At 41.1% G+C, this 25547-nt stretch overlaps 1 protein-coding gene across 1 annotated transcript in view; it reads left to right on the forward strand.

The window, feature by feature from the left end:
• The first annotated feature begins 2594 nt into the window (after positions 1–2594).
• LOC135222041 (protein Jumonji-like) overlaps positions 2595–25547 on the forward strand; it is a 30065-nt gene continuing 7112 nt past the window's right edge. Inside the window, exons 1-5 of the mRNA XM_064260176.1 lie at positions 2595–2709; positions 3630–3738; positions 6637–6810; positions 7234–7408; positions 20776–20897. Of these exons, the coding sequence (XP_064116246.1) occupies positions 2624–2709; positions 3630–3738; positions 6637–6810; positions 7234–7408; positions 20776–20897 (666 nt within the window). The 5' untranslated portion in view covers positions 2595–2623. The remainder of the gene's footprint in view (positions 2710–3629; positions 3739–6636; positions 6811–7233; positions 7409–20775; positions 20898–25547) is intronic.

Below are 25547 nucleotides of genomic sequence, written 5' to 3' on the forward strand. Positions count from 1 at the left end.
GAAAATGTGCGCAATTTCATGTAGAATACAACAAAAAAACAACTCATGGTTGTAGCTTTTATCAGTTCTGAAATATTTTCATATAAATAACGATAAGTGCCAAAATTTCAACCTCCTGTCAACTTTGACTCTACCGAAATTGTAGAAAAACGCAATTGTAAGCTAAAACTCTTATATTCTAGTAATATTCAATCCTTTACCTTCATTTTGCAAAAAATTGGAAGTCTCTAGCACAATATTTTGATTTATGGTGAATTTATGAAAAACTTTTTTCCTTACGTCCGTGCGGTAACTCTTCCGAAAAAATCTGAATTTTTTTTTGTCTGATTGTCGTAATGTTTGCACCATTTTAAATTAGCCGTTACATAAAGTTTTTATATATGGAAATGTGCACAATTTCATGTAGAATACAGTTAAAAACAACCCATGATTGTAGCTTTTATCAGTTTTGAAATATTTTCATATAAATAACGATGTGCCAAAATTTCAACCTTGGGTCAACTTTGACGCGACCGGAATGGTAAAAAAACGCAATTGTAAGCTACAACAATTGTAAGCTAAAACTATTACATTCTAGTAATATTCAATCATTTACCTTTATTTTCCAACAAATTGAAAGTCTCTAGCACAATATTTCGATATATGGTGAATTTATGAAATAAACTTTTTCCTTACGTAACGATAAATAGAAAAAAAACACTTCCTTCGGTCAAATTTAACTCGACCGAAATGGTCAAAAACTGCAATTGTAAGCTACAACACTTACAGTCTAGTAATACTCAATCAATTACCTTCATTTTTCAACAAACGGGAAATCTCTAGCAAAATATTTTCGATTTATGGTGAAATTTTGAAACAACTTTTTTTTACGTCCGCGCGTTACAAATTCATTCATCATTTTGTAATAATATTTTCTCTGTGTTGCCTTGATCGTTTTACAATGTGTTATATACCAAAATGATCACAATTTAGTGTACAATACAACGAAAAAAATTAACTCGTTAGCTTCAACCGTTTTGCTCACAGCGGGATTTGTATACAATTAGATATGAAAATTTTTTTTTTTGTGCTGTCATAATTCCCAATATTTATATATGATAATGATATTTTTTTCATTTCTGATGGTTGCATACTAAACTTTAGGCAATGACAAAAAAAGGAGCCAAAATGAACTCTTTAATCTTGCAAACTAAGCGTGCTGTGAGTTTTTGAAGAAAAAAAAAATTTCCGCTTCGACGCTTACTCGCGAACGCCGCCAGCATACGGTAGACGATTTTTAAAATACCGCTTCGGTGTTTAATGGTTAAAATGGTCCAAACATTACGACAATCAGACAAAAAAAAATTATGATTTTTTCGGTAGAGTTACCGCGCGTGACGTAAGGAAAAAGTTTATTTCATAAATTCACCATAAATCAAAACATTGTGCTAGAGACTTCCAATTTGTTGCAAAATAAAGGCAATTGATTGAATATTACTAAAATGTAATAGTTTTAGCTTATAATTGCATTTTTTTTACCATTTCGGTTGAGTCAAAGTTGACCAAAAGTTGAAATTTTGGTACTTATCTTTATTTATATGAAAATATTTCAAAACTGGTAAAAGTAACAACCATTGGTTGTTTTTTTGTTGTATTCTACATGAAATTGCGCACATTTTCATAGATCAAACTTTATGTAAAACGGCTAATTTGAAAAGGTGCAAACATTACGACAATCGGACGAAAAAATTTATGATTTTTTTTCGGACTTAAGGAAAGTTTTTTTTTTTTTTCTTTTCTTAAATTCACCATAAATCAAAATATTGTGCTAGAGACTTCCAATTTGTTGCAAAATAAAGATAAATGATTGAATATTACTATAATATAAGAGTTTTTAGCTTACAATTGCATTTTTCTACCATTTCGGTAGAGTCAAAGTTGACTGGAGGTTGAAATTTTGGCACTTATTGTAATTAATATGAAAATATTTCAGAACTGATAAAAGCTACAACCATGAGTTGTTTTTTGTTGTATTCTACATAAAATTGTGTACATTGTCACATATAATACTCCATGTAATAGCTAATATAAAATGGTGCAAAAATTATGTCAGTTACAAAATTATTTCTGAGATGTGTCGCTGATACTTTTTAGTGCGAGAAGAAAGAAAATCGCGCTTGCCCACCTGCGTAACGATTGTAACATAAACAACGTCTTGATCCGTGAGCTCCCAGCATCCCCCAAGGCGGGTAATTCAAAAGTTTTTGCCTAGTAGGCCTATAACTATTTTTCCGCGAATTTAAAAAAAAAAACTTTTATATCGACGTACCATACATCCAATCAGCACCCGACAGACAATTTTTTATCTACGTTTAATACATCCAATCAGCATTAAAGGTGTAATCTTGAAAATAACAAAATACACTAATTAGCGACTACTTATCATCAGAAAAAACTGTGAATAGGTGAATCCCCCACGAATAATGGGTAGATGTGGTCCAAAGAAAAATCCACGAATCTTGAGAAGGCAAATATGTGTGGTTGACTGTAATCAATAATTATTAATGGGTGTAGTATACATGTCATGCACTAATTATATTTTTTGTGTTTTTTAGGTGTAACTGCCCCAACTTTGCATGTGGGGATGCTGTTTTCCACTGTTTGTTGGTACCGAGATCCACATGGTTTACCTTGGATTGAGTATCTACATACAGGAGCATCCAAAATCTGGTACGTAAGTTGCAATGTTCCAGGATATGTTTCCTTTTAAGTAAAATCTGTGAAGAATGTATGGAATTAATTATGGAAACTCTTAAATTTTTGACATTGCAGATACACTGTAAATTAAGTAAGGTACTGGTAGCAGATGGGACGACAAAGAATACAATGGAATGCAATAATGCAATTGATGTCATGATCCTAGTTCAGTAAATACCGTAACAAAATTTGGTTAAATGGCTGTGATGCAACTAGGTACAGAAGATGTACTAATATGCTGACTACCAGTTACAAGGACAAAAATTAAGAAATCCGTAGATGCTTACAAGTGATGATTATTCCCTCATTTTTTAAATCTTCAGTAAGCATAGATGATTTATATGAAAAATTTAAGTAAATTACATGAGAAAAAAATTATTGAATAAAATACTACATTACGTCTTTCAAATGATTCCATGACCAAAGGATAATTTTGTCTTTTAGTTGACAAATTGATTGGTCACTCAAGGTAAACTGGCATTCCTGTGACTTGGATCATTGCCAATGTTTTTTCTTAAGTTAAAGGGCACATGGCTATTTCCAAGCAAACACTGACACACACCAATCGATGTGAATGATAAGTACAAAATGAAATTAGGATTAATTAAAAAAATCAATGAAGTGTAATAACATAACAGTCAGAAGTTACACGCATGAGGGTTCGCAGAAAAAAAACCTCTTGTGTCCTTCAACAGAGCTATCTTGCAATTTCAAATGTTCCAAGTAGTATGCCAGAAAGTTAGTACTAATTGCGAGTATTGAATCCCTGTTAAAAGCAGATTTGGAAGTTGGTTTTCAGCAGTCGTGCAGCATTCCATTAATGTTAAGGTTTAATGAACTTTAATGTGTTTTGAATTTTGTTAAGTTTTAATAAGATTGCTTATTTTTTAAAGGTATGGTGTTGCTGCTAATCAAGAGGAGAAGCTCTGTGCAGCTCTCAAGAAAATTGTTCCAGACTTCGTTAAAGATTCTGCTATATGGCTCCCTTCTGATACTGCCATGGTAGGTTGTTTATTTTGAAATATATTCCATAAAGTTTTCCTTCACTTGTATGGACGTGGAAGTTCAATAAGAAGGTGCTTCTAATAGGAGTGTCTTATTTACGGAATTGTTAAATATGTTTCCATTTAGTCTTCCAGTTTTACCAGGTGTTTGTCATTGGGAAGTATAGTAAATGAGACATTTCTGAATGATAACACCTTACCTTTGGATGTGAATGGTATTAACCCTTAAACGCCGAAGGGGTATATTAAAAATCATCTTCCGTGTGCCGAGGCGGTCTCAGAGTGAGCGCGGAAGCGGAAAAAATATTTTTTTTCAAAAAAACACAGCGCGCTTAGTTTTCAAGATTAAGAGTTCATTTTTGGCTCCTTTTTTTGTCATTGCCTGAAGTTTACTATGCAACCATCAGAAATGAAAAAAATTATCATTATCATATATAAATAATGCGATATATGATAGCGCGAAAACAAAATTTCATATATATTGTATTCAAATCGCACTATGCGCAAAACGGTTTAAAGGTAACAAGTTAATTTTTTTTTTTGTAATGGACGCTAAATTGCAATCATTTTGGTATATAACACATTGTAAAACGATAAAAGCAACACAGAGAAAATATTATCACAAAATAATGCATGAATTCGTAACGCGCGGACGTAAACAAATATTTTTTTCAAAAATTCACCATAAATCTAAATATTGTCCTAGAGATTTCCAATTTCTTTCAAAATGAAGACAAATGATTGAATATTACTATACTGTAAGAGTATTAGCTTACAATTGCAGTTTTCGACCATATCTGACGAGTTAAAGTTGACCGAATGTCGAATTTTTTTATATTTTTTTTTTATATGCAATTATTTTGGAAATTAGAAAAGCTTCAACCTTTAAATATTTTTCGTTATATTCTACGTGAAATTGCGCACATTTTCATATGTAAAACTCTATGAAATGCCTAATATGAAATGGAGCAAATATTCCGAGAATGGGACGTACGCGTTTCAGAGATTTGTGGCGGAGAATCCGCGTGCGGAGGGAAGGAAAGTTTTATTTTTAAATTGACCATGAATCTAAATATTGTGCTAGAGACTTCAAATTTGTTTCAAGATGAAGATAATGACTGAATATTACTAGACTGTAAGAGTTTTAGCTTACAATTGCGTTTTTTGACCATTTTCTTCGGTAGAGTCAAAGTTGACTGAACGTGGTTTTTTTCTATTTATCGTGATTTATATGCAAATATTTCAAAAATTAGAAAAGCTACAACCTTCAATTATTTTTTTTGTATTTTACAGGAAATTGCACACATTTTCAAATATAAAACTTTATGTAACGGCTAATGTAAAATGGTGCAAACATTACCACAATGGCACGTATGATTTTTTCGGAAGAGTTATTTTTTTTCATAAATTCACCATAAATCGAAATATTGTGCTAGAGACTTCCAATTTGTTGCAAAATGAAGGTAAATAATTGAATATTACTAAACTATAAGCGTTTTAGCTTACAATTGCGTTTTCGACCATTTCAGTAGAGTCAAAGTTGACCGAGGTTGAAATTTTGGCACTTATCGTTATTTATATGAAAATATCTCAAAACTGATAAAAGCTATAATCATGATATTTTTTTGTTGTATTCTACATAAAAATGCGCACATTTTCATATATAATACTCTATGTAACGGCTAATTTAAAATGGTAAAAAAAATTATGTCAAAGTGACGAAATAATTTCCGAGATGTGTCACAGATACTTTTTAGTGCGGCAAGAAAGAAATTCGCGCTTGCATGCCTGCGTAACGATTGTAAACAAAGCAACACCTTGATCCGTGAACTCCCAGCATCCCCCAAGGCGCGTGATTCAAGAGTTTTCGGCTGGTAGCCTAAAAGTATTTTTTCCGCAAATTTAAAAAAAAAACTTTTGTATGTCGACGTAAAATACGTCCAGTTGGCGTTTATTAAAAAGGGTTAAGTAGGTGTATGTTTAACAATATTGCTGAAGTCATTGAAATTAAAATTGTTGTTAGTTAGTTTTCAAAAATATTTGCTTAAGCATCCACTGTAAACTTTTTTTATGTAAACGCCTTATGTGTTTAAGTAAGATTTTAAGATCATTTTAATAGACTAAATGATTATTGTAATGTGCATTTTTCAACAGGGTCCACAAAATTACTTTTTCAGTTATAGATTAAGAATTATTATTATTATTTCCATTTGTCAGGTTCTGTTTCTCAGATTAGAATTTATGGTGGATAGGAAATTGCCCCACTCACAAAGGTAAAATAATGTCCTTTTAAGTAAGATAACCCATAGGAAGTAGGTTGGTTTTTGCTCAATGCAAATTTAATGCAAGTCATTTCTGTGCGTTTGAAACTGTACCTTAAATTTGAAGAGTAATTTTTTATAAAATCTCAAATTTGCCTGGTCAGAAATGCAACTCCTGAAGCACGTAATCCTAAGTATAATATTATAATTGGTTGATTTGGAGTCAGGAACCACCCCTTTAAGTCCAAATGAGATACAATTTTTTATCTATTGCTCCTTAAACGACCTGTAGAAAGGAAAGTAGTCCACAGAATGATGTCCTACAGCCAGCTTCCAAAATTGTTTTAATTGTGGATATCATTTGTGAAATTATTGTTAAATTTTGGACTTGTGGGCCAGAATTTTCATTTATGAAAGTTTATCAGTACCAAATTATTTATAAGGGTAACCATGTGTACTCTGGCAAAATGATTAAAATGATTAACAGACTTGAAATGGATTCAGAATTATTACTCACAAGGTTTTAAGTACATTTCTTCTGTTGATGGATAGATAAACTGTTTCCTGTCTTGGTTGATAAACTAGTTCTGGTTGTACCAATGTGTAGAGTGTCAATGTTGGCAATTTATTTTCAGGTTCCTCCTACGGAGCTGGTTCGTGAAGGTGTCCGTGTGTGCCGCGTTGTGCAAGATCCCGGGCAGTTTGTTGTTGTCTTTCCAGGTGCATTTACTTCCAGTATTTGTAAAGGATACCTTATCTCAGAAAGTGCATTCTTTGCAAGACCACAGTATTTTGATCGTGCTGTTGCTGTAAGTATCTTCTTGAGATTGTGCATACCATATTGCTTTGATTGAATGATCTATAAACCGGAGCCCATCAATAATCAGCAATTGTAATTTTCATAAACTGAGTTAAAAAGTGTTTCACATATATTCGATCATGTTGAGAAGAAACAGCAGCAAGAGGACAGAGTGCATTTATCTTTAATCTCACCTGCCACTTAGAAGTACTATTGATTTTTTTGGAGAATTAAAGAAACGTGTTGTCACTTATAGTGTTATGTTGCTGTACATACTACGACAATTTAGTCTTCATGGATGTTTATCACAATTTATGATGAAACAAAATACAAAGTATTTACAAGATTTCTCTCAGCATTCTTGTCCTCTACCTTTTTTAAGATACATGTTATTGGGTCTAGTGTCTAACTAATTTAACTCTTCTCTTTCCAGTCTTTCAAAGCTCTTCATGATTGCTGTGAACCTTCCATGTTCTCCTTAGACCGTCTTGTACTCTCTGTTGTAAGTGATCCAAGAGCAACACTTGATGGTCTCTTACGTGCTAGAGAACTTGTGCTGCAAGTCGTAGAAAAAGAAAAGAGGCTACGCTCTCAGTTAGTAGATATTGGTAAGTACATGATTGAAATGTGTTGAGATATGTCTAATTTTTTAGTGAATTTGTTACAGTATCGTCACCTAGCTGGTAGGTTATTTTGCATAGTCAGCACTGTACACTGAGGAAGGTAAACAGACTAGATTGTTATCGGAAAATTAAAATGAATATCCACAGATTTTCCCTGGATGTGACATGAAGTTGTGGGTAAAAGAGCTTTTTGTTGTTTGTCTGACATTTAAAGCACATTTCTGCATAAACACTCACATGAGCTTATTGCTGGTCAGATTTAAATTTTTAGACTAGGATAATAGAGTTTATAAGTGAAGACCAAAAAAATTGGAATTGACAGATTTAGAAAAAAATAACCAGAAAAGCTGCTTTTAACTCCAGCACGTTTGTATGGAGTTCACTGTCCTTGCCATTCCACTTCTCTGAAATCATCAGCTCCTCCATGAGGGCGCCCCAGCCTTCGAGTGACGCATCTGAGAACAGCAAGAGATCTGGAGAGGGTTGCTGAAGGGAACTCTTGCTGTCAGATTGTTGTCCTGCACACACCACAGTAGGTCTTTCCTCACCTCTATCGTTGGCGACCAAAATGCCTTCACCTTCCATTGTAATGATCAAAGGTGTAGCCTCCCAAGGAACTTAGAATTCCCAGGACTACTTGCCACTGTTTTGCTGGCTGAGTTTGTCTTCCCAGAAAGGCACTCACCACTTGTTTGCATTTCTCTACCCTCTGGTCTGCTGGGAACGCTTTGGCTTTTACTGTGCTTATAATCACACCCAGATACACCTGTCTCTTACTGGGATCCTACTTTGACGTCTGATTTAATCACAATTCCTAGGATGTGACAAAACTGCAGAAGGGTATTCCTGTCCCGAAGTAATTTTTCTCTGGACTTTGTTATCACCAGCCTGTCATCTAGGCATCTTATTAGCCTGGTCCCCTGAGCATGCGCCCAGGTCGACATGAGAGTGAATAACCTTGTAAAAACTTGGGGAAACGTTGTCAATCCGAAGCACAGGACTCTGAATTGGAAAATTTTCTCTGCAAGACTGAAGCAGAGAAATTTCCTGGAAGACTGATGGACTGGGATCTGAAAGTATGGGCCCTTCAAGGCTATTGTCAGCATAAAATCCTTGTCCCTGACAGCTGCTAGAACTGTCTTTGGGGGCCCATTCTGAACCTGGTTTTCCTTATAAACAGATTCAATGTTGACAGATCTATGAATGTCCTCCAGTCTAAATTGGCTTTGGGGACGAGGAAAATACGGCTGTAAAACCCCCTTGATGGAAGCGATAATTGTTCTACAGCTCCCTTCTCCATCAACGTCTTCACTTCCTCTTGCAGAATAAAAGCTTTCTGAGATTCCTGAGCATAGGAGAGGTGTGGTAATGGTTGTTCTGTCAGGGGTGGGGTCACATCGAACGGAGTTAGATATCCGACTGAGAACATCCACCACCCACTGCCCCGCTCCAAATTCCTGCCACACCCTCCAATGATTTGCCAGGCAACCCCCCACTGGTGTGGCTGAGTGGTTAGAGGCGCCCATCCTATCATCTCGAACCTCTCCCCCTGCCCCTAATACCCCTTCCTCTGTTGAGTCTATTGTGAAAGGGCTGATGAGCTAACTTCTTTAGGGAAGAGGGTTTAGTTGACCTATTAGAGGTGTTATGTCTCACTGGTCTCTTTTGAGGTAATTGTTTATGTTGTCTTATCTCATTAGAATTAGCCTGGCTTCCAGATGTTTTCCTAACTGTCTGCTGGACTAGTCTGTCATTAGTATCCATTCTTCTTCTATCTATAGAAGCTTCCAGTATATCCTTTGGTAACAGCAATTGTGACTCTAGGATATCCCCATTCTGCATTGCTAATAGGGAATCCAAATCAATAGTGTGGTTTACTCTAGCCAATGCTGCATCTCTCCTTATCAACAGGATATTAGCCCATACATTGGCACTCAAATTTGTCAAGTACGCAGTTGCTTTCAAACCTGATTGGAGCAATCTGAATAACATTGTCTCATCCACTAATTTTCTTGTTGCTTCTGAGGATGCAATTTTTGCTACTGCTGTTGACTAAAGGTCCAACCAAGAAGCAGTTTGAAAGATAGAAGAAGCCGTTGCTTCCAATAGAGCAGCCTCCTGACAAGTCAGGGTTAATCCAGGTTTTAACCTGACCACTCTGGGTAGATTTGTCTTGACAACCATAAGTGTTGCATAATATTTCCTATGTTTCAGCAATGGCAGGGTAATAAACTTATTGATCTATTTGATCTGAACGAATTATCCCTTCCAGCAATCTGTGCATTGACATGCTGTAAAACTGACTCTGCATGACTTGAACAAGGTAATTCATACGACACCTTCGTATCCTTTTTCAGTCCAAATATCATGCCAATTCTCGGAGGAAGTATACTGGCAGGTGTCTCTGGACTCCTTGAAAGGTTATTAAATTGTCGAATCAAATCAACCACCTCTGCATACGAAGCCAGAAACTCCTGGTTTTCCCCTTCCTCCAGTTCCAACGCATTGTGTTCGGCTGCAGGAGAAGCTAGTTCACTTCTATCCTCTGACAAACATTCGAGTGCGTCGTGGCCGTCCGATCCTACAACCATAGCATCTTTGATCTCTTGACGGTCAGTGTTGACTCGATCTTGAATAGCCCGTAGGAGGATGTGAGCGCCTAACTGCTTCTATGCCCACAGATCTAGAGCGAGAACTCCAACTATTCCTTCAAGATGACAGTTCTCGCGAAACCGAACTCATTTCCTCTCTATCTCTATTGATATTACTCAAGGTCAGTGAACTATCATCCCCAACGTACGTCGGGAAAGTTGACCTTGAACTATCATTGAGGCAAACAACGCCTTCCATCGGTGTATCAGGAGAGGTTACTAACTCTTTATTATTTGACCTTTTAATGGGAGCTTTCTCATCCTTCCTTCTTATTTTAAAAGGTCTTACAGGAGAAGTTGGTATTTTTACGTATATAGGGCCTTGAGAAGAAGCTAGATACGTAAACAGAAATGATTGAGGGATTTCAAGAGGGAATTGCTTGAACTTACCGTAAACTTTCTTTAGAGGGAAGGTCGCCAGAAAACTCAGCTCGTTACTTTAAAAACTATTTATTTACAAAAAGGCCCGTGCTGGCCTGGAGAAAAGTTAAATGATATTGGCCCCCACGTTGGGGCTTATAGTCTCATTCAATTCAAGCTGATTTTCATTCACTTGGGTTAATGCACACTTGCGGGCAGAGACGGCACGTGACTCATGGAATCTGGAAAAGAATCCCAGATTAAACGAGATAAAAGGAAAAATGACTTCTTGCTTTGATTAAGGCTGATTAGTTCTCTAACATTGGGGAAGGTAAACTCGAATGGTTCACTGAGGTATGCACGAAAACTAGGTCTTTAACAAGTCACAAAGGGGAGCACGTGGCCCGATGAGGACAAAGGGCTTCTGATGTAGAAGGGGTAAAAATAAGAATTGAAAATGAATTTAGCAAGAGTCGTATGGTAGTAAAAGGTGCTGGGTTGAAGTTTACACTTTCAGACGTACCTTTATGCAATATTCTGTGTATCCTTGTAGAAGAATGCGGTCCGACCTCTGTTCAGGTCTGGGTCCGGGTCCACCAGTACGTCGTGGGTAGGCCTAAGTTTTGGGAGGCTGGCAATTTGACCTCTGTCCGAGATCACGTCTCGCAGCCGACTGAGAGCGATACTGCTTGGTTTCGAATCACGGGGGCTTCCAAAAACCGCCTCGAGCATTGCCTGAAAGGTGGTAAACACAACGCCAGCAAATTGGGAAGGAAAATAGGTCTTATTGTAGAAGTCCCCCCTAAAATCCATCTCGAAGCCTAGCTACTCTTGTGACTTGCCTCTCTTACCCTAAGCTTCCGTCAGACCGGAAATATCATTCCTACGGCATACCCACTCTCCCAACAACAGTCGCTTCAGAAGGCATGGCTGCTACTTTTATAATTAAATATAACTAAAAAACTGCTGGGAAGGCGAGGCGTTCTATAGACGTAGCAGCTCCCCCTGTTAAGAAGGCATTCACTCCCTTTCGGGCGTGAAGGTCTTGGCTTAAATAAGTTGATCGCCTCGACAACCCAGTTCTCCTACTCTAACTTGAAGTTTTTTGAGCAGCGATACGGCTGACTACAATGGCCTACCTAACTTATAGGCAAAGATGCTAAGTGTACTAACTTAATATAGTGATGTAGTCTAGCCTAATAAATAACTACAGGTTGTCTTGTGACGACAGTCTACTCTACCCCTAGATAAGGTTACTTGAAAATTCTACTTGCTACTAACCTAATGCCCTGGTACTAAATCATTAGCCTAACCTACTCAATACAGTTAAATGAAGACGCAATCATTCCAGAGTGTGGTACGCACAGCAGTAGTTCAGCGACGGAACTGTTAAAATACATAATGAGAGGTAATGATGCGTGGGGATGATGAGTGGTTAATTTACCAGGAGGGAAATGCAATGAGGTAATTATATTTAAGTGAGGGTTAGTATTACAATGGCTAGGGGTTAGAGGGTTAGTGCTACTGGCAGAGATCAGGCTGGCTACCTTCTCTGGGTAGGTGCCAGGATCATTCTGCAAATGAATGCGACACTGTACCTCGGGCACAGGTGTCAAGGAGAGCATGTGGCTCTTTTGTTAATATGTTAATGATTGGTTACGTCCCTTCTTCTTCTTTTTCTTATTCCTCCAGGACCTGGCTATACCAGTCCTTGGAGTAGACGGAGGCACCGACTCTGGGGAAAGGCCAGAAACGCCGGCAGGAGCAGAGGCAGTGGTAGCCTGAGGGATTGCAGGAGAACACCCTACTTCGGTATCTGCAGCAACCGTCGTAGAGGTGGAACCTACTGCAGGGGAGGCCCTCACTCCGGCTGCTGCGACAGCCGTCGTAAGGGGAAAACTCCAGGCTGACTCCTGGTCGGGCAGTTCCTGGTTTTCCAGAGGGGGTACAAAGGTAAGGTCTGCCGGAGGTTCATCCTCGGGCGACAGAGGTAAGGATGAAGAAGAAGGAACTAGTGATTGGCCATGGGCTGTGGTAAGCTCCATGCCTGTTGGAGGATCTCCTGTAGGAGGATCCTTGATAAGGTTAGGCGCCGGCGCTAGCTCGGGGCCAGGCGCAGAGGTCAAGTTCGGTGGTGGCTCTACGTCCAGGCTGGACGGAGCTTGGCACTGCTCAGTGCTGCCAAGTGGCACTGGCAGAGAGTTGAGGTCGACTGGACCTGTGACGGGTACTGGAGGTGCAATACCTCTCAGCGTGCCCTTGGAAATGGGAGACAGAGGCTCCTGTCTCTTTTGGAAGGCTAAGCCTTGTGGAAAATGGACAGTGTCCGCTGCACATAACTTGCTAGGGCACCTAGGCCAATTTGTGGAGTGCCCTATTACGTTACAGGTCTTGCAACGGAACTGTGAATGGTCAATCTCCCTCCTTGGTAACGGGGGAGACTGTTGGTGGATGTACTTCCTAGAAGAAGTAGAGTTTCGGTGACTCCTTGCTTTGGAGTGAATTGACATGGGGTTAGGACCCCTAGGCTTTTTGAATTGTGAGGGAGACTTCATGTCTTGCCCTAGGAGGAGGTCGTAACCTCCTGGGATGTAGCTTGCAACTGCAAGAGTACATTCTTTGGAGAAGTGAGGTCTGGTGACCCTCAATTGGACGGTCGGAAGGATCAGTTTAATGTGATTGATACCTTCAATGGTGATCAATCGACGTCTATCAACGTTAGCCCCTCGGGGAATTCGGTCTTCCCGTATCAGGGAGATTTGAGCGCCAGAGTCGTCGTAGGCTCTGACGTGGCTTGGCTGATAATGGCTTTGGAGGGGTGCGACTGTTATAGGGCCCTTAGCTGGGGTCCTAGTGAAGAAGGATTGGTGACGGCCATTGCGATGGTAGGAATATTGTGGTTCGCGCACCCTCCATAGTTGGCAGACATGTGGACCCTTGCGGCCACAGTCTCGGCAGAACGTGTTCCAGAACCTCTTCCGTGGCACTGGACGGTAAGGCCGAGATGGCCCCACAGGTTGCGAATCTGCGGAGTCACCAAGGCTGGCAGTGTGCTCTGGCACAGGTGAAGAGTCCTCTCTGGCAGTGATGTGACGTGGGGAGGTTAAGGGAACCTCCGTTGAATCGCCCTCGGAAGCAATTTCGGGGTTAACTGGTGGGCTTACCTCTTCCAAAAGGGAGGAGGTAGGCGGTAAAAAGGTAAAAGGCGGGCAGGATGCGGCAGGAATTTCTATCTCTGGCACTGGATCAGGACCAGGCTCACAAATAGAAAGTATGTCGGGGACATCGGAGGCACTAGCCTCTGAACCTAAAATTGAGGTGTGGTTATCTGGCATGCTGCAGGTGTCCGGTGCATCTGGTAGTGGGAGCTGCGTCCAGGGGAGATACGGCTTTAGTAGATCTCGGCCCAATATCACCTGATAAACATCATGAAATTGGTCAACTACGCCCAGGCGGCACAATGTGGTTTCCCTGTCTCCTGGTCCAGAAAGGGCATTTCCACATTCAGAAGGACCGAAGGAACAGAATAGAGGTTACCGTCAATCCATTCAAACTGAATTTCTTCGTTCGTCTGGATTTTGGCACCCCTAGGCAATGCCTTTCTGGAAATAAGGGAGACCTGGGCTTCGGTGTCGGCCATGACTTGTACCCACTGATAGGCCGTAGGAGACTGTTCATCAGGCAGGGCTACATGGTAGCCTTGGAGAAGTTCACCCTGGAAGCTCTCCTCCCAAGGTAGAGACCGACTTGGGCACTGGTCGGAATCCACAGCATGCCCACGCACACAACAAGTGGTGCAGAACCTCCGCAACCACCTCTTACCGGGAGTCCAGCTCATGGTCTGGGGCTTGGAAACTAGCAGAGAGATTGCGTCATCTAGGAGAGCTAGCTCATGCTTTCTCTCTTCTTCTCTTTCCTTTCTCTCTGCTTCTCTGGCTATCCTCTCTGCTTCTCTTTCTTTTCTCTCTGCTTCTGCGGCTTTCCTCTCTGCTTCTCTTTCTTCCTTTCCCTGCTGGCGCGCAGCAGCCTGCTGCGTCTTTATCCACTGGTCAAGGGCTGGTCCAGTGTAACCAGCCTCCCTGCCCAGAGTTATGAGGGCTCCGAGCTTCTCTAGCTCTCTGGCAAAGAAGTCGCGGGAAGCAGGGGAAGACATTTCCCTTAGGCTACAGTAGAGGCTCGGAAGAAAATGAAAATAATGGCCAGGAAAGGGTACTGAATGGAATAATGGAGTTGCCTACTGTGGAAAGTGGCACTCACTTGGAAATGGGTTCTGCAATGTGGTAATGAAAAGTGAAAAGACTGGGTGCTCGGTGGCACTTTGTGAATGGCACCTTCTGCTGAGGTGAAAAAATCGAATGAAGTGTGCTGTGTACGTCACACTTACGGGCGTTCCCAACTTGGGAGACGTTGGAATGGGCTACCTGTAGGTCCAATACAGGTGCACGGCACTTATGAGGAGGCGTTCCTTGGTTCAGTGATCCAAAATGGCAGATACTTTAATGAATTGGACGTTCCGTAAGGACGGACACGCAGATATAGGGCTACCTGTACGTCTGTACAGGTGCGATGGCACTTCGGGAGGCGTTCCCTTGATTGGTCCGAAGGATCACTGACCCTTGTACACGGACATTAATGAATTGGGCGTTCCGTAAGGACGGACACGCAGGTTTGTCAGCACTTAGGGCTGGTATTGCGGCACTTCTGGGAGGCGTTCCCTTGTTGAGTGTTCCGAAGGATCACTGACCCTTGTACACGGACACACTAATTATTTGGGCGTTCCGTAAGGACGGACACGCAGGTTTAATGGCTACCTGTACGGCCTGTACAGGTGCAATGGCATTTATGGAGGCGTTCCTTGGAGCACTGGTATCGTGCTGGTGTGTCCCGGACACTACATGCAGTATACTTAAATATACTGAAGTGAAATGGCACTGCTCATGGGAGAGTGTAATAGTGGAGGAGAGAAAGTAAAAGGTGGGAGTACTTCAGCAGCCAGTCGATGGACAGGGTCAAGAATTAGTGGCACTGTGAAATGGTAAGACCTGACGTGCACTGGTGGTGGCCAGTCCTAAACTGGTAACGACTTCCCTGTCTGGAAGTAATGAATTGGCGTGGCACGCTGTGCGAATTGTGCTTGCGGTATACGCAAGTCTTTTGTGATAAAAGAAAATGAAAAGACCACTCGGGCAACGACAGGTAATGGAAATTTTAGAAATGCTCAGTCACTCGCTGAAGTACTCGATAAATGAAACAAATAAATGTTTGCAAACTGCAATGGACACATGCGCGTACGTATCACGCTGTGTAAATGAAAGACACAAGAGACTAAAATAAGGTTAATTCGGCATGCTATAATTAATGGTAAGATGTAGTACTCTTGGCTTCGTGAATAATGGATTCTGGTTTTCTCTCTCTCTCTCTCTCTCTCTCTCTCTCTCTCTCTCTCGGAGAGGGTGAAAATGATATATGAATGAACTCCCTTATATTTGAATTGAACTACTAATGTTCGTTTAATATGACGCAACTTGCGTTAAATTATCTACTTACGTTAACGTTTACTGAAAGAATTGCTTTTGAAAAAGTTTATGAAAATGATAACGCGCTCGCGTTGAACGATTTTTACGTTAATGTTAGCGGCTTGCGCTTATGAAATGATTTGCGTTTCAATATGAATTTCACAAAGACGCGTTTTACGTTAACAATTCTTGCAAGTGACTCTACTTTTAAGATTTACGTTAACTTTACGTAAGGACAAGTGAAAAATTACGGTAAGGATTTGAAAACGATGTTAGCAAACAATTGTGAATGAGGTTACGTTAAGTGCGAAGTGAATGAAACTTCGCTCAGCGAGCGAGTTGAGTGAGCGATGCAAGGTGAAACATGTGAGCGAGCTGGTAGCGCTGCTAGCGCACAGCATGTCGTTCAAAACAGCTGATTCTCTGTAAATGCGAAGGTAATTTACAACACGAACTTTTAGTTTCTTATTAAAGGCGAATTACGTTAATTTCTCTGGCAGGACGATAGATACTAGTACAGACATTGATATTATTTACGTTAAAACTTCGTGACTTACGTTACTTTGCTTAAATTGTTTAGATAATGTTGAAAGAGGAAACAAACATGGCTGCCGCTGTGAATGAGACGAAGGTTGGTTGAGACCGCGCAGGCGCGAGAGAGCGCGAAGCTGAATTAGCCGAGAGGTAAGCGGTTACCAACACTTGGAATGAAAACTAAGTTAAAATGGATTCCCTAACATATCACAGACAAAAGAATTGTACACTTCTTTTGCCGTAACTATTAGTAAAACACTCCTAACTAGCTAGGCTTTCAAACACAGCAATAAACCCTGGCAAAGCACTTCCTAGTTTTGATCTGGTTCTTTCTGGCATCTATTCTACACACGTGCTCTGTCTCGTCCGACGAGGACAGCACAAAGTAACAGAGAATTCGCGGGGCAAATTGTTTGCTCGCCGCTAAAATAAAGCTCTGGCGCGTTCGCCGTTACAATAATAAGATTTCTACCTACGCTCTTTTAAACACTTCTACAATAAAAATACTTAAACGTACCTTAAGCTAACATTGGTTATAGAATAATCATATTAATGAATGGAATACCTTACCGTGAGTCAGTGTGTCTTCTTTCCCTGCAAGTGTGCTTGATTTACTTTTTGTAAAATAATTTACAGTTTACGTTTTACGACGGATAACGCGATTTACAAGCTTTTTTAAGCAAGCCCGGATTCGATCCTGGCAAGGTCGCCAATTTTACGTATATAGGGCCTTGAGAAGAAGCTAGATACGTAAACAGAAATGATTGAGGGATTTCAAGAGGGAATTGCTTGAACTTACCGTAAACTTTCTTTAGAGGGAAGGTCGCCAGAAAACTCAGCTCGTTACTTTAAAACTATTTATTTACAAAAAGGCCCGTGCTGGCCTGGAGAAAAGTTAAATGATATTGGCCCCCACGTTGGGGCTTATAGTCTCATTCAATTCAAGCTGATTTTCATTCACTTGGGTTAATGCACACTTGCGGGCAGAGACGGCACGTGACTCATGGAATCTGGAAAAGAATCCCAGATTAAACGAGATAAAAGGAAAAATGACTTCTTGCTTTGATTAAGGCTGATTAGTTCTCTAACATTGGGGAAGGTAAACTCGAATGGTTCACTGAGGTATGCACGAAAACTAGGTCTTTAACAAGTCACAAAGGGGAGCACGTGGCCCGATGAGGACAAAGGGCTTCTGATGTAGAAGGGGTAAAAATAAGAATTGAAAATGAATTTAGCAAGAGTCGTATGGTAGTAAAAGGTGCTGGGTTGAAGTTTACACTTTCAGACGTACCTTTATGCAATATTCTGTGTATCCTTGTAGAAGAATGCGGTCCGACCTCTGTTCAGGTCTGGGGTCCGTGTCCACCAGTACGTCGTGGGTAGGCCTAATTTTGGGAGGCTGGCAATTTGACCTCTGTCCGAGATCACGTCTCGCAGCCGACTGAGAGCGATACTGCTTGGTTTCGAATCACGGGGGCTTCCAAAAACCGCCTCGAGCATTGCCTGAAAGGTGGTAAACACAACGCCAGCAAATTGGGAAGGAAAATAGGTCTTATTGTAGAAGTCCCTAAAATCCATCTCGAAGCCTAGCTACTCTTGTGACCTGCCTCTCTTACCCTAAGCTTCCGTCAGACCGGAAATATCATTCCTACGGCATACCCACTCTCCCAACAACAGTCGCTTCAGAAGGCATGGCTGCTACTTTTATAATTAAATATAACTAAAACTCTGCTGGGAAGGCGAGGCGTTCTATAGACGTAGCAGTATACATTCTCCGTTCTTCATTGAATGCTGCCCCCTCACTGTGATCTTCCCAATAGCAGTGGGGTCTCTACTAAATGCTTTGTCCTCACCGTTGGCATCTCTGTGGTGGTCGCCATTCCAGTGGCTGTCAATGCTTTTGCCCGTTTGGACACTCGTAAATGACTTGGTCGTTAGCATTAACTTTAGTAGCTGCTGCCTTCTTCACTTTGTTGCTGACAAAGAATTGACAGTCCTGGTTCGAAGATGAAGAAGAATTTACTCTTCTCCTCTTGGCACGAGGATCAGTCACAAAGTCCCGTAATCCCCCAACGCTTGACTGGTACATGCAGTGACAACATCGAACATCGCGATGACGCTGAGCTAGAGGAAGAAGACAATTCACATCTTTTCTTTTTGTCTTTCTTATCTATTTTGTCCTCTAGAGCTTGTAATTTCTTCATGACTGTGTGTACCAGTGAGTCAGAAAGTGTATTCGTCTCTGGAGCCAATGAAGCAGTGAGAGAAGCAGTAGGCTGTTACATCATGGGGTCAGCCGTGCCCGTGTGACGTCACCACACTTGTAGGGAGAGACAGCGGCTACTGCTGGTATCCCTGCTTGTGCTGCAAAACTGTTTCCAAAGTTCTGCATCGCTGGAAACATCGATGTTGTTCTCAGTGCCATAGTATCCGCTCCCATAAATTGCAGGCCAGGGGGATGTGGGACAAAGATGGTGATGCACCCCCCTCTCCCTGCCGGGAATGACGGAACATAATTATGCATAAAATTACCACCCCAAAAACCCCCTACTGGAGTTCCAATAGTAAATCGTTAGAAGAAACTGAATGAGTATGGGAAACATCAAAGGCAGGTGACGAACATATGGAGCAGTCTGATGTATTGCTGATGCAAAAGAAGCCGACGACGCTTGGTCATCCAAAGATGGCGGGATCTCCTTTCTTTTGTACTGGCCTTTCCCATAAAACTTCATCCATTGTTCCACTGACCAGCCACGACAAACTGAACAAGGATTAGTAATAGTACATACGTTTTCTCTGCACCTACTACACGTTTGATGAGGATCCGTAGATACCGATGTTAAAAATCTTGAACAAGGAAACCCACTCATCCCAGGGCATTTCCTTTGTCTCTTGTGAGATCCCGAAGAAATTTCCCTTGGTGGAGTGAAAATTCTCTGTATCTCACAACGTACACACACCTAGCAGATCACACCCACACTGAGATCACCTAGAGAAAGAAAAAAGGAAAATATGAATAAAACAGGCTAACTAAACGGCTTTAAACAGATAGAAAGTAATCACGTCCTATCTGAAAGGCGGTAGGAAAGTAACTGATAGGTCACGGGATGCCAAGGGCTTTCTTGGAACCACAATATCGTGTGACCTGGTACAGATGCCAATAGTCCCTGGATCTCACAAGTTTTTTTGTCCTAACGTTAAGACCGAAGGTTTGTTTCTTATATGAAAAAATCATAATTAGGCAAATATTTTGCTATTTGGTGCTGTAGTTCAGAAGAGATTTGTTGGAACCACCCGTTTCCCCCTTACCATGCCATAATGGAAGTTTAAATGCTGTTCATGTTTTTATTAGATTATTTTGCCATTAACGAAGTGAACATTTCCATATTACAGATGTTGATCTCATATATAGTAATAAAAGAAAATGTTATCACTATTGTTAAATTTGCATCTTAATAATAGTATGTGTCATGGCAGTGACAACTGTCTTATATCATTTGAATCAGACGGTATTACACGTGACGTTTTTATCATAATCTCATTAACTTATTAATTTCCCATATGGTATCACTTCTGACTGTACACTGCCATTTAATTCCTGATATTCTTAAAGCTTTATTCTGAGTTTGCAAAATCTTTAAAGAATATAGTACGTAGTTCACTGTTCTAAGATTATTCATGTTCAAATAACATGAAAGATTTTATTAGATTGTGTAATTGTATTTTTGTATGCAATTTCAGCCTACTGTCTTTAATTTCCATGTTATACTTTCCATTGATACTAAATGGTTGAAATGATAATTCTTTGAAGATTTGTTATGTAAATATTGTTATTATATACAATAATTTAATAAGATTGTCGAGCACATTATTATTGATCGCCATTATTTCCGCAAATAAGAGGTAGATATTGTAGCAAGATAAAGTTTTACTTATTTGGACAGTTTGGTAAGAAGAGACCAAAGGCTATGCTAGATGAAAAGTAATGGACAAAAGCAATATGGTTGTATAGTGGATTTCAAATGGTAACCCCCACTGAGGAGGTGGATTAGTAGTTGCTGTAAAATCTAGATGGTTCTTCGTAATTCTGAATTTCCCTAGGTGGTGGTTGACTGAATGAATAGTGACTAAGTACCCTGTGCAAAAAGTTCCACAGATTCCTTAAAGTAAAGGTATACTACGTATGCCAAAGGTTTGAATCCTCTGAACTAGTATTAAAATTTATTTTGAAATTTTAAGTGATTATGACGGATATTTTCTTTTCAATAATCCTTTTCTTTTTCCATTCTAGGTTTAGAAACGAGCGAACGATTATCAACTCCAGATTCTCATCGTAAAAAGAAAAATCGTTTTATTGAGGACGAAGAAGAAAATATGTGTGAAGTATGTCGGCAAAACCTTTACGTGGCATTGGTAAGGCTTCACATATTTTGTTTACATGAGTGTTTGAGATTTTATCTGTTGAATAATTGATATATATCCATCCTAAGTGTGTGTTCTCATAACTTTATTAGATGATCTAATTGGAAGATATATTGAATCAGTATCTCTACAATCATACATTAAGATTTTATTTATGTTGTGGTTACATTGAATTAGGTGTGCATTCTTAGTTCTATCAGTTTTATTTTCAGTTCCTTTATATTTAATTATTAACTGCATTTTCCTTTAAATTGTATCCCTTTGCAGGTGATTTTTCCCTTGTAGCCCTTTTGGGTTCATAGTGTGCTGACTCTGTTTACAAGGGTTTTTAGCTGAAGATTAAAAGAAAGAAAGCGATCTAGTTCAACTGCAAGATTAAGATACTTGATAAGTTTGCTCAGTTGTAGTTTGTATTGTGCCTCTCAAGAAAGTTTCTTCAGTGTAGCAAAGTTTAGTAGTGTGGTTTTTTTCTTCAAGAGGCAAGATGTTGTTGTTGTTGTTGGTGTTGTTGTTGATCTTCTTCTTCTTCTTCTTCTTCTGGCAAGAGACACTTTCAGATATGTACTGTTGAAGGTGATTGCTGCGTCAACTACATTAATCTTGTAGAGAATCTTCTCTTTATTTCTGATTACTGCTTTTTCTTTGGCACTACATCTGGCGAGTAACTTCCTGATGTGATTTGTCTTCAGAAGGGAGTTTGGTCAATATACGTGAATTTCTTTCATAGTAATGTGCCTGGAACTGGGCCTCATTTATAAATTTGTTCATATACGGATCAAACCTTCGGTCTTAACATTAGGATTTACTAGCGCCAAAGCTGGAAACCAATAGAATTAAAACTACACTTGTGAGATCCAGGGACTATTGGCATCTATACCAAGTCACGGGTCATGTATACCCAGAATGCCCACGGCGACCTGTGACCCACCAGTTATTTTCCTACCGCCTTTAAGATAAGACGTGTTTACTGTCTATCTGATTTAAAGCCGGTTTTCAGTTTGCCCGTTTTTTATTCATTTCATTTTCATTTCTTATTACTTTTTCTTTCTCCTAGTGTGCTCAGTGTGAGTGTGATCGTTAAGAGTGTATAAGTGGTATGATGGAGATTTTTGCCTCAACATCGGGATCGTCTGCCGTTTCGAAGAGGAGACAAAGGAAATGCCCAGGAGTCAGTGGCTTTCTATGTTCTAGATATCTAACTTCGGTGTCGACGGATCCTCATCCAACGTGTAGTAGGTGCAGGGAAAATGTATGTACGAATACTAATCCATGTTCTGTTTGTTGCGGTTGGTCGGTGGAACAGTGGAAAAAGTTCTATGAGAAAGGCCAATACAAAAGGAAGGTGGTGATGCCATCTTTGGATGACCAAACCTTACCGGCTTCTTTTGTATCGGCAATAAACCAGGCTGCTCCATATGTTTCTCCACCTGCTTTTGATTTGTCCCATACCCCTTCGGTTTCTCCTAGCGATTCATTATCGGAAACGTCAGGATGGGTCTTGGGTAATTTTATGAATAATATGCACGCTCCTTTGTTCCCAGCAGGTAGAGGGGGAGCATCGCCATCTTTGTTCCAGACGCCGGCTCCCGAAGCGCATAGGCTGGACGGTACGTGGTCAGCGCTAGGCCTACCAGGCGTACCAACCTTAGAAGGTTTGCTTGTGCATTATATGGCGTCACGGTTCCAGCAGGGTCCAGCAGCGCTGAATGTTCCTCATCCCCCTGGCTTGCAATGTATGGGAAATAATGCTGCGGCTACGCCATCAAATTCGATGTTTACAGCGATGCAGATCGTGGGAGGTAGTTTGGCAGCAAACGTGCGGTTGCCAGCAGAAGCCGCACAGTCTCTCCCTACGAGGTTGGTGACGTCACAACATACGTCACACACCGATATGGCAGGCGTCTGCACCCAGACTCAAATACGCCTTCTGACTCGGCAATACAAACTGTAAAGCAGAAATTACAGGATATAGAGAAGAGAATGGATGAGAGAGACAAAAAGAAAAGGTGTGATTCGTCTTCTTCCTCTAGTTCGGCGTCATCACTAAGTCTGATGACGTCACGGCGAGCGCCAGTCAAGCGTTGGAGGATTCAGGATTTCGCGACTGATCCTCGGGCTAAGAGGAGAAGAGTGAATTCTTCTTCATCTTCAGACCAGGACTGTCGTATCCCAGGCAGCAGGAAGGTCAGGAAGTCAGTGGCTAGTAAGCAAAAAGCTAGCAGACGAAGCCGTTTGCAAGAATCCGAACAAGCGAGAGAGGCGACGGCCGACGGACTAGCGGCCGATGCGGAGTTGCCAGTTCGGATTGCAAAGACTACGATACCGCTGGTAAAATCGACGTTGGCGGCGAAAGGTGCAGCAGAGGATAGATGGCAGGTCCCAGTTTTGCCCGTAAGGCCATTCAAAATACTCACAAAGGATGATAAGGCTCCTATTAAAAGTACGAAAAATAGGAAGTTGGCAACCTCGTCGGATACGTTCGTGGAAGGCAGTGTCCGTCTGGTTGGAAGGTCGAGGCCGAGTTCTCTGACGCTCGAAAATGATACCAATACTAATAGAGACGAAGTTATATCTGTTTCAAGGGAGCCTTCATCTTGGAGATCTAAACGAGATTCTTGCTCTAGATCCGTGAGCAGAGAAAGAGTGAGGCCTTCTCGTTCCCCTGCTGACTATTCGGGATCGAACCAATGGCGGCCAGCAAAGATCAAAGAGACCGCAGCCGTAGGGGCAGGCGTCCGTGGAATTCCGGGCCGTTTGTCAAAAGATAGGGGTGAGACAACATCCCTTGTGACGGAGAACAGCACGTTAGAGCCGGAGGAAGGAGAAAACCAAGAGTTTCTGGCCTCGTATGCAGAGGTGATTGATTTGATTCGTCAATTCAATAACCTTTCGGAGAAGACAGAAACACCGGCCAGTATGCTTCCTCCTGGAATTGACATGGTATTTGGATTAAAAAGGGATACCAAGGTGTCGTATGAATTGCCTTGTTCAAGCATGCGGATTCTGTCTTGCAACACGTAAACGCAAAGATTGCAGGAAGGGATAATTCCTTAAGATCTAATAGATCATTTAAATTTATTCCCCCTCCAATGATGAAGCAAAGGAAATATTATACAACACCGAAGGTCCCTTTTCTGTCTAGACAAGTGAACCCTAATGTTGTAAGGTTAAGGCCTGGATTAACCTTGGATCAGGTTAAAAAGGAGTGCCCTTCGATGACTTATCAAGAGGCTGCTACGTTAGAAGCAACAGCTTCTTCTGTCTTTCAGACTGCTTCTTGGTTAGATCTTTGGTCAACAGCAGTGGCGAAGATTGCATCCTCGGAAGTGACAAGAAAGGTAGTGGATGAATCATTGTTCATTAGATTACTACAGTCAGGTTCCAAGGCGATTGTGTATCCTGCTAATGAGGAGAGATGCAGCGTTGGCTAGACTAAGCCGCACTGGTGATTTGGATTCCCTGTTAGCGATGAGGAATGGGGATATCTTGGAGTCGCAACTGCTGTTGCCAGAGGTCATACTGGAAGAGGCGATATATAGAAGAAGGATGGACACTAACGATAGGTTGGTGCAGCAGGCAGTTAGGAAAACGTCTTAACAGTCAAGCTACTCCTTTGGAGGGGAGACAACAGCAAATATCTCGGAAGAAGACAGTGAGACATAACATCCCTAATAGAGCCACAAGACCCTCTTCCCCAAAGAGGCTAACTCATCGGCCCTTTCACAATAGAAAGAACAGAGGAAGGGGGAGTAGGGGAAGAGGGAGAAGCTCAAGAAGATAGGATGGGCGCCTCTCATCACTCGGCCACACCAGTGGGGGGTTGCCTGGCAAATCACTGGAATGTGTGGCAGGAACTAGGGGCAGAGCAGTGGGTGGTGGATGTTCTCAGGATCGGGTATTTGATCCCGTTCGAGGTAACCCGCCCCTGACAGATCAGCCATTACCCCACTTCGCTTATGCTCACGAATCTCAGAAGGCCATTATTCTGCAAGACGAAGTGAAGAAGATGACGGAAAAAGGAGCTGTGGAACAAGTATGCAGTCCGTCGAAAGGCTTCTACAGCAGGATTTTCCTGGTACCCAAAGCCAACGGGGAGTGGAGGACAGTAATAGACCTGTCAACTCTGAATCTGTTTATAAGGAAAACAGTTTTCAAATGGAAACTCCAAAAAACAGTTCTACAAGCAGTCAGGATCGGAGACTTTATGCTGACAGTCGATCTGAAGGATGCATACTTTCAGGTACCAGTCCATCAGTCTTCAAGGAAATTTCTCCGCTTCAGTCTTGCAGGGAAAGCTTTCGAATTCAAGGTCCTGTGCTTCGGATTGACAACGTCTCCTCAAGATTTTACAAGAGTGTTCACTCTCGTGTCGACGTGGGCGCATGCTCAGGGGATCAGGCTAATAAGATATCTGGACAATTGGCTGGTGATAGCGAAGTCCAGAGAGAAATTACTCAGGGACAGGGCGACCCTCCTGCAGCTTTGTCACAGCCTAGGTATTGTGATAAATCAGGAGAAGTCACAGTTGGATCCAAGTCAACGTTTGGAGTATCTGGGAATGGTTATAGACACAACAGAAGCCAAAGTATTCCCAACAGACCAAAGAATAAAGAAATGCAAACAAGTGGTGAATGCCTTTCT

Source organism: Macrobrachium nipponense, chromosome 3, assembly GCF_015104395.2.
Source record: "Macrobrachium nipponense isolate FS-2020 chromosome 3, ASM1510439v2, whole genome shotgun sequence".
Lineage (NCBI taxonomy): Eukaryota > Metazoa > Arthropoda > Malacostraca > Decapoda > Palaemonidae > Macrobrachium > Macrobrachium nipponense.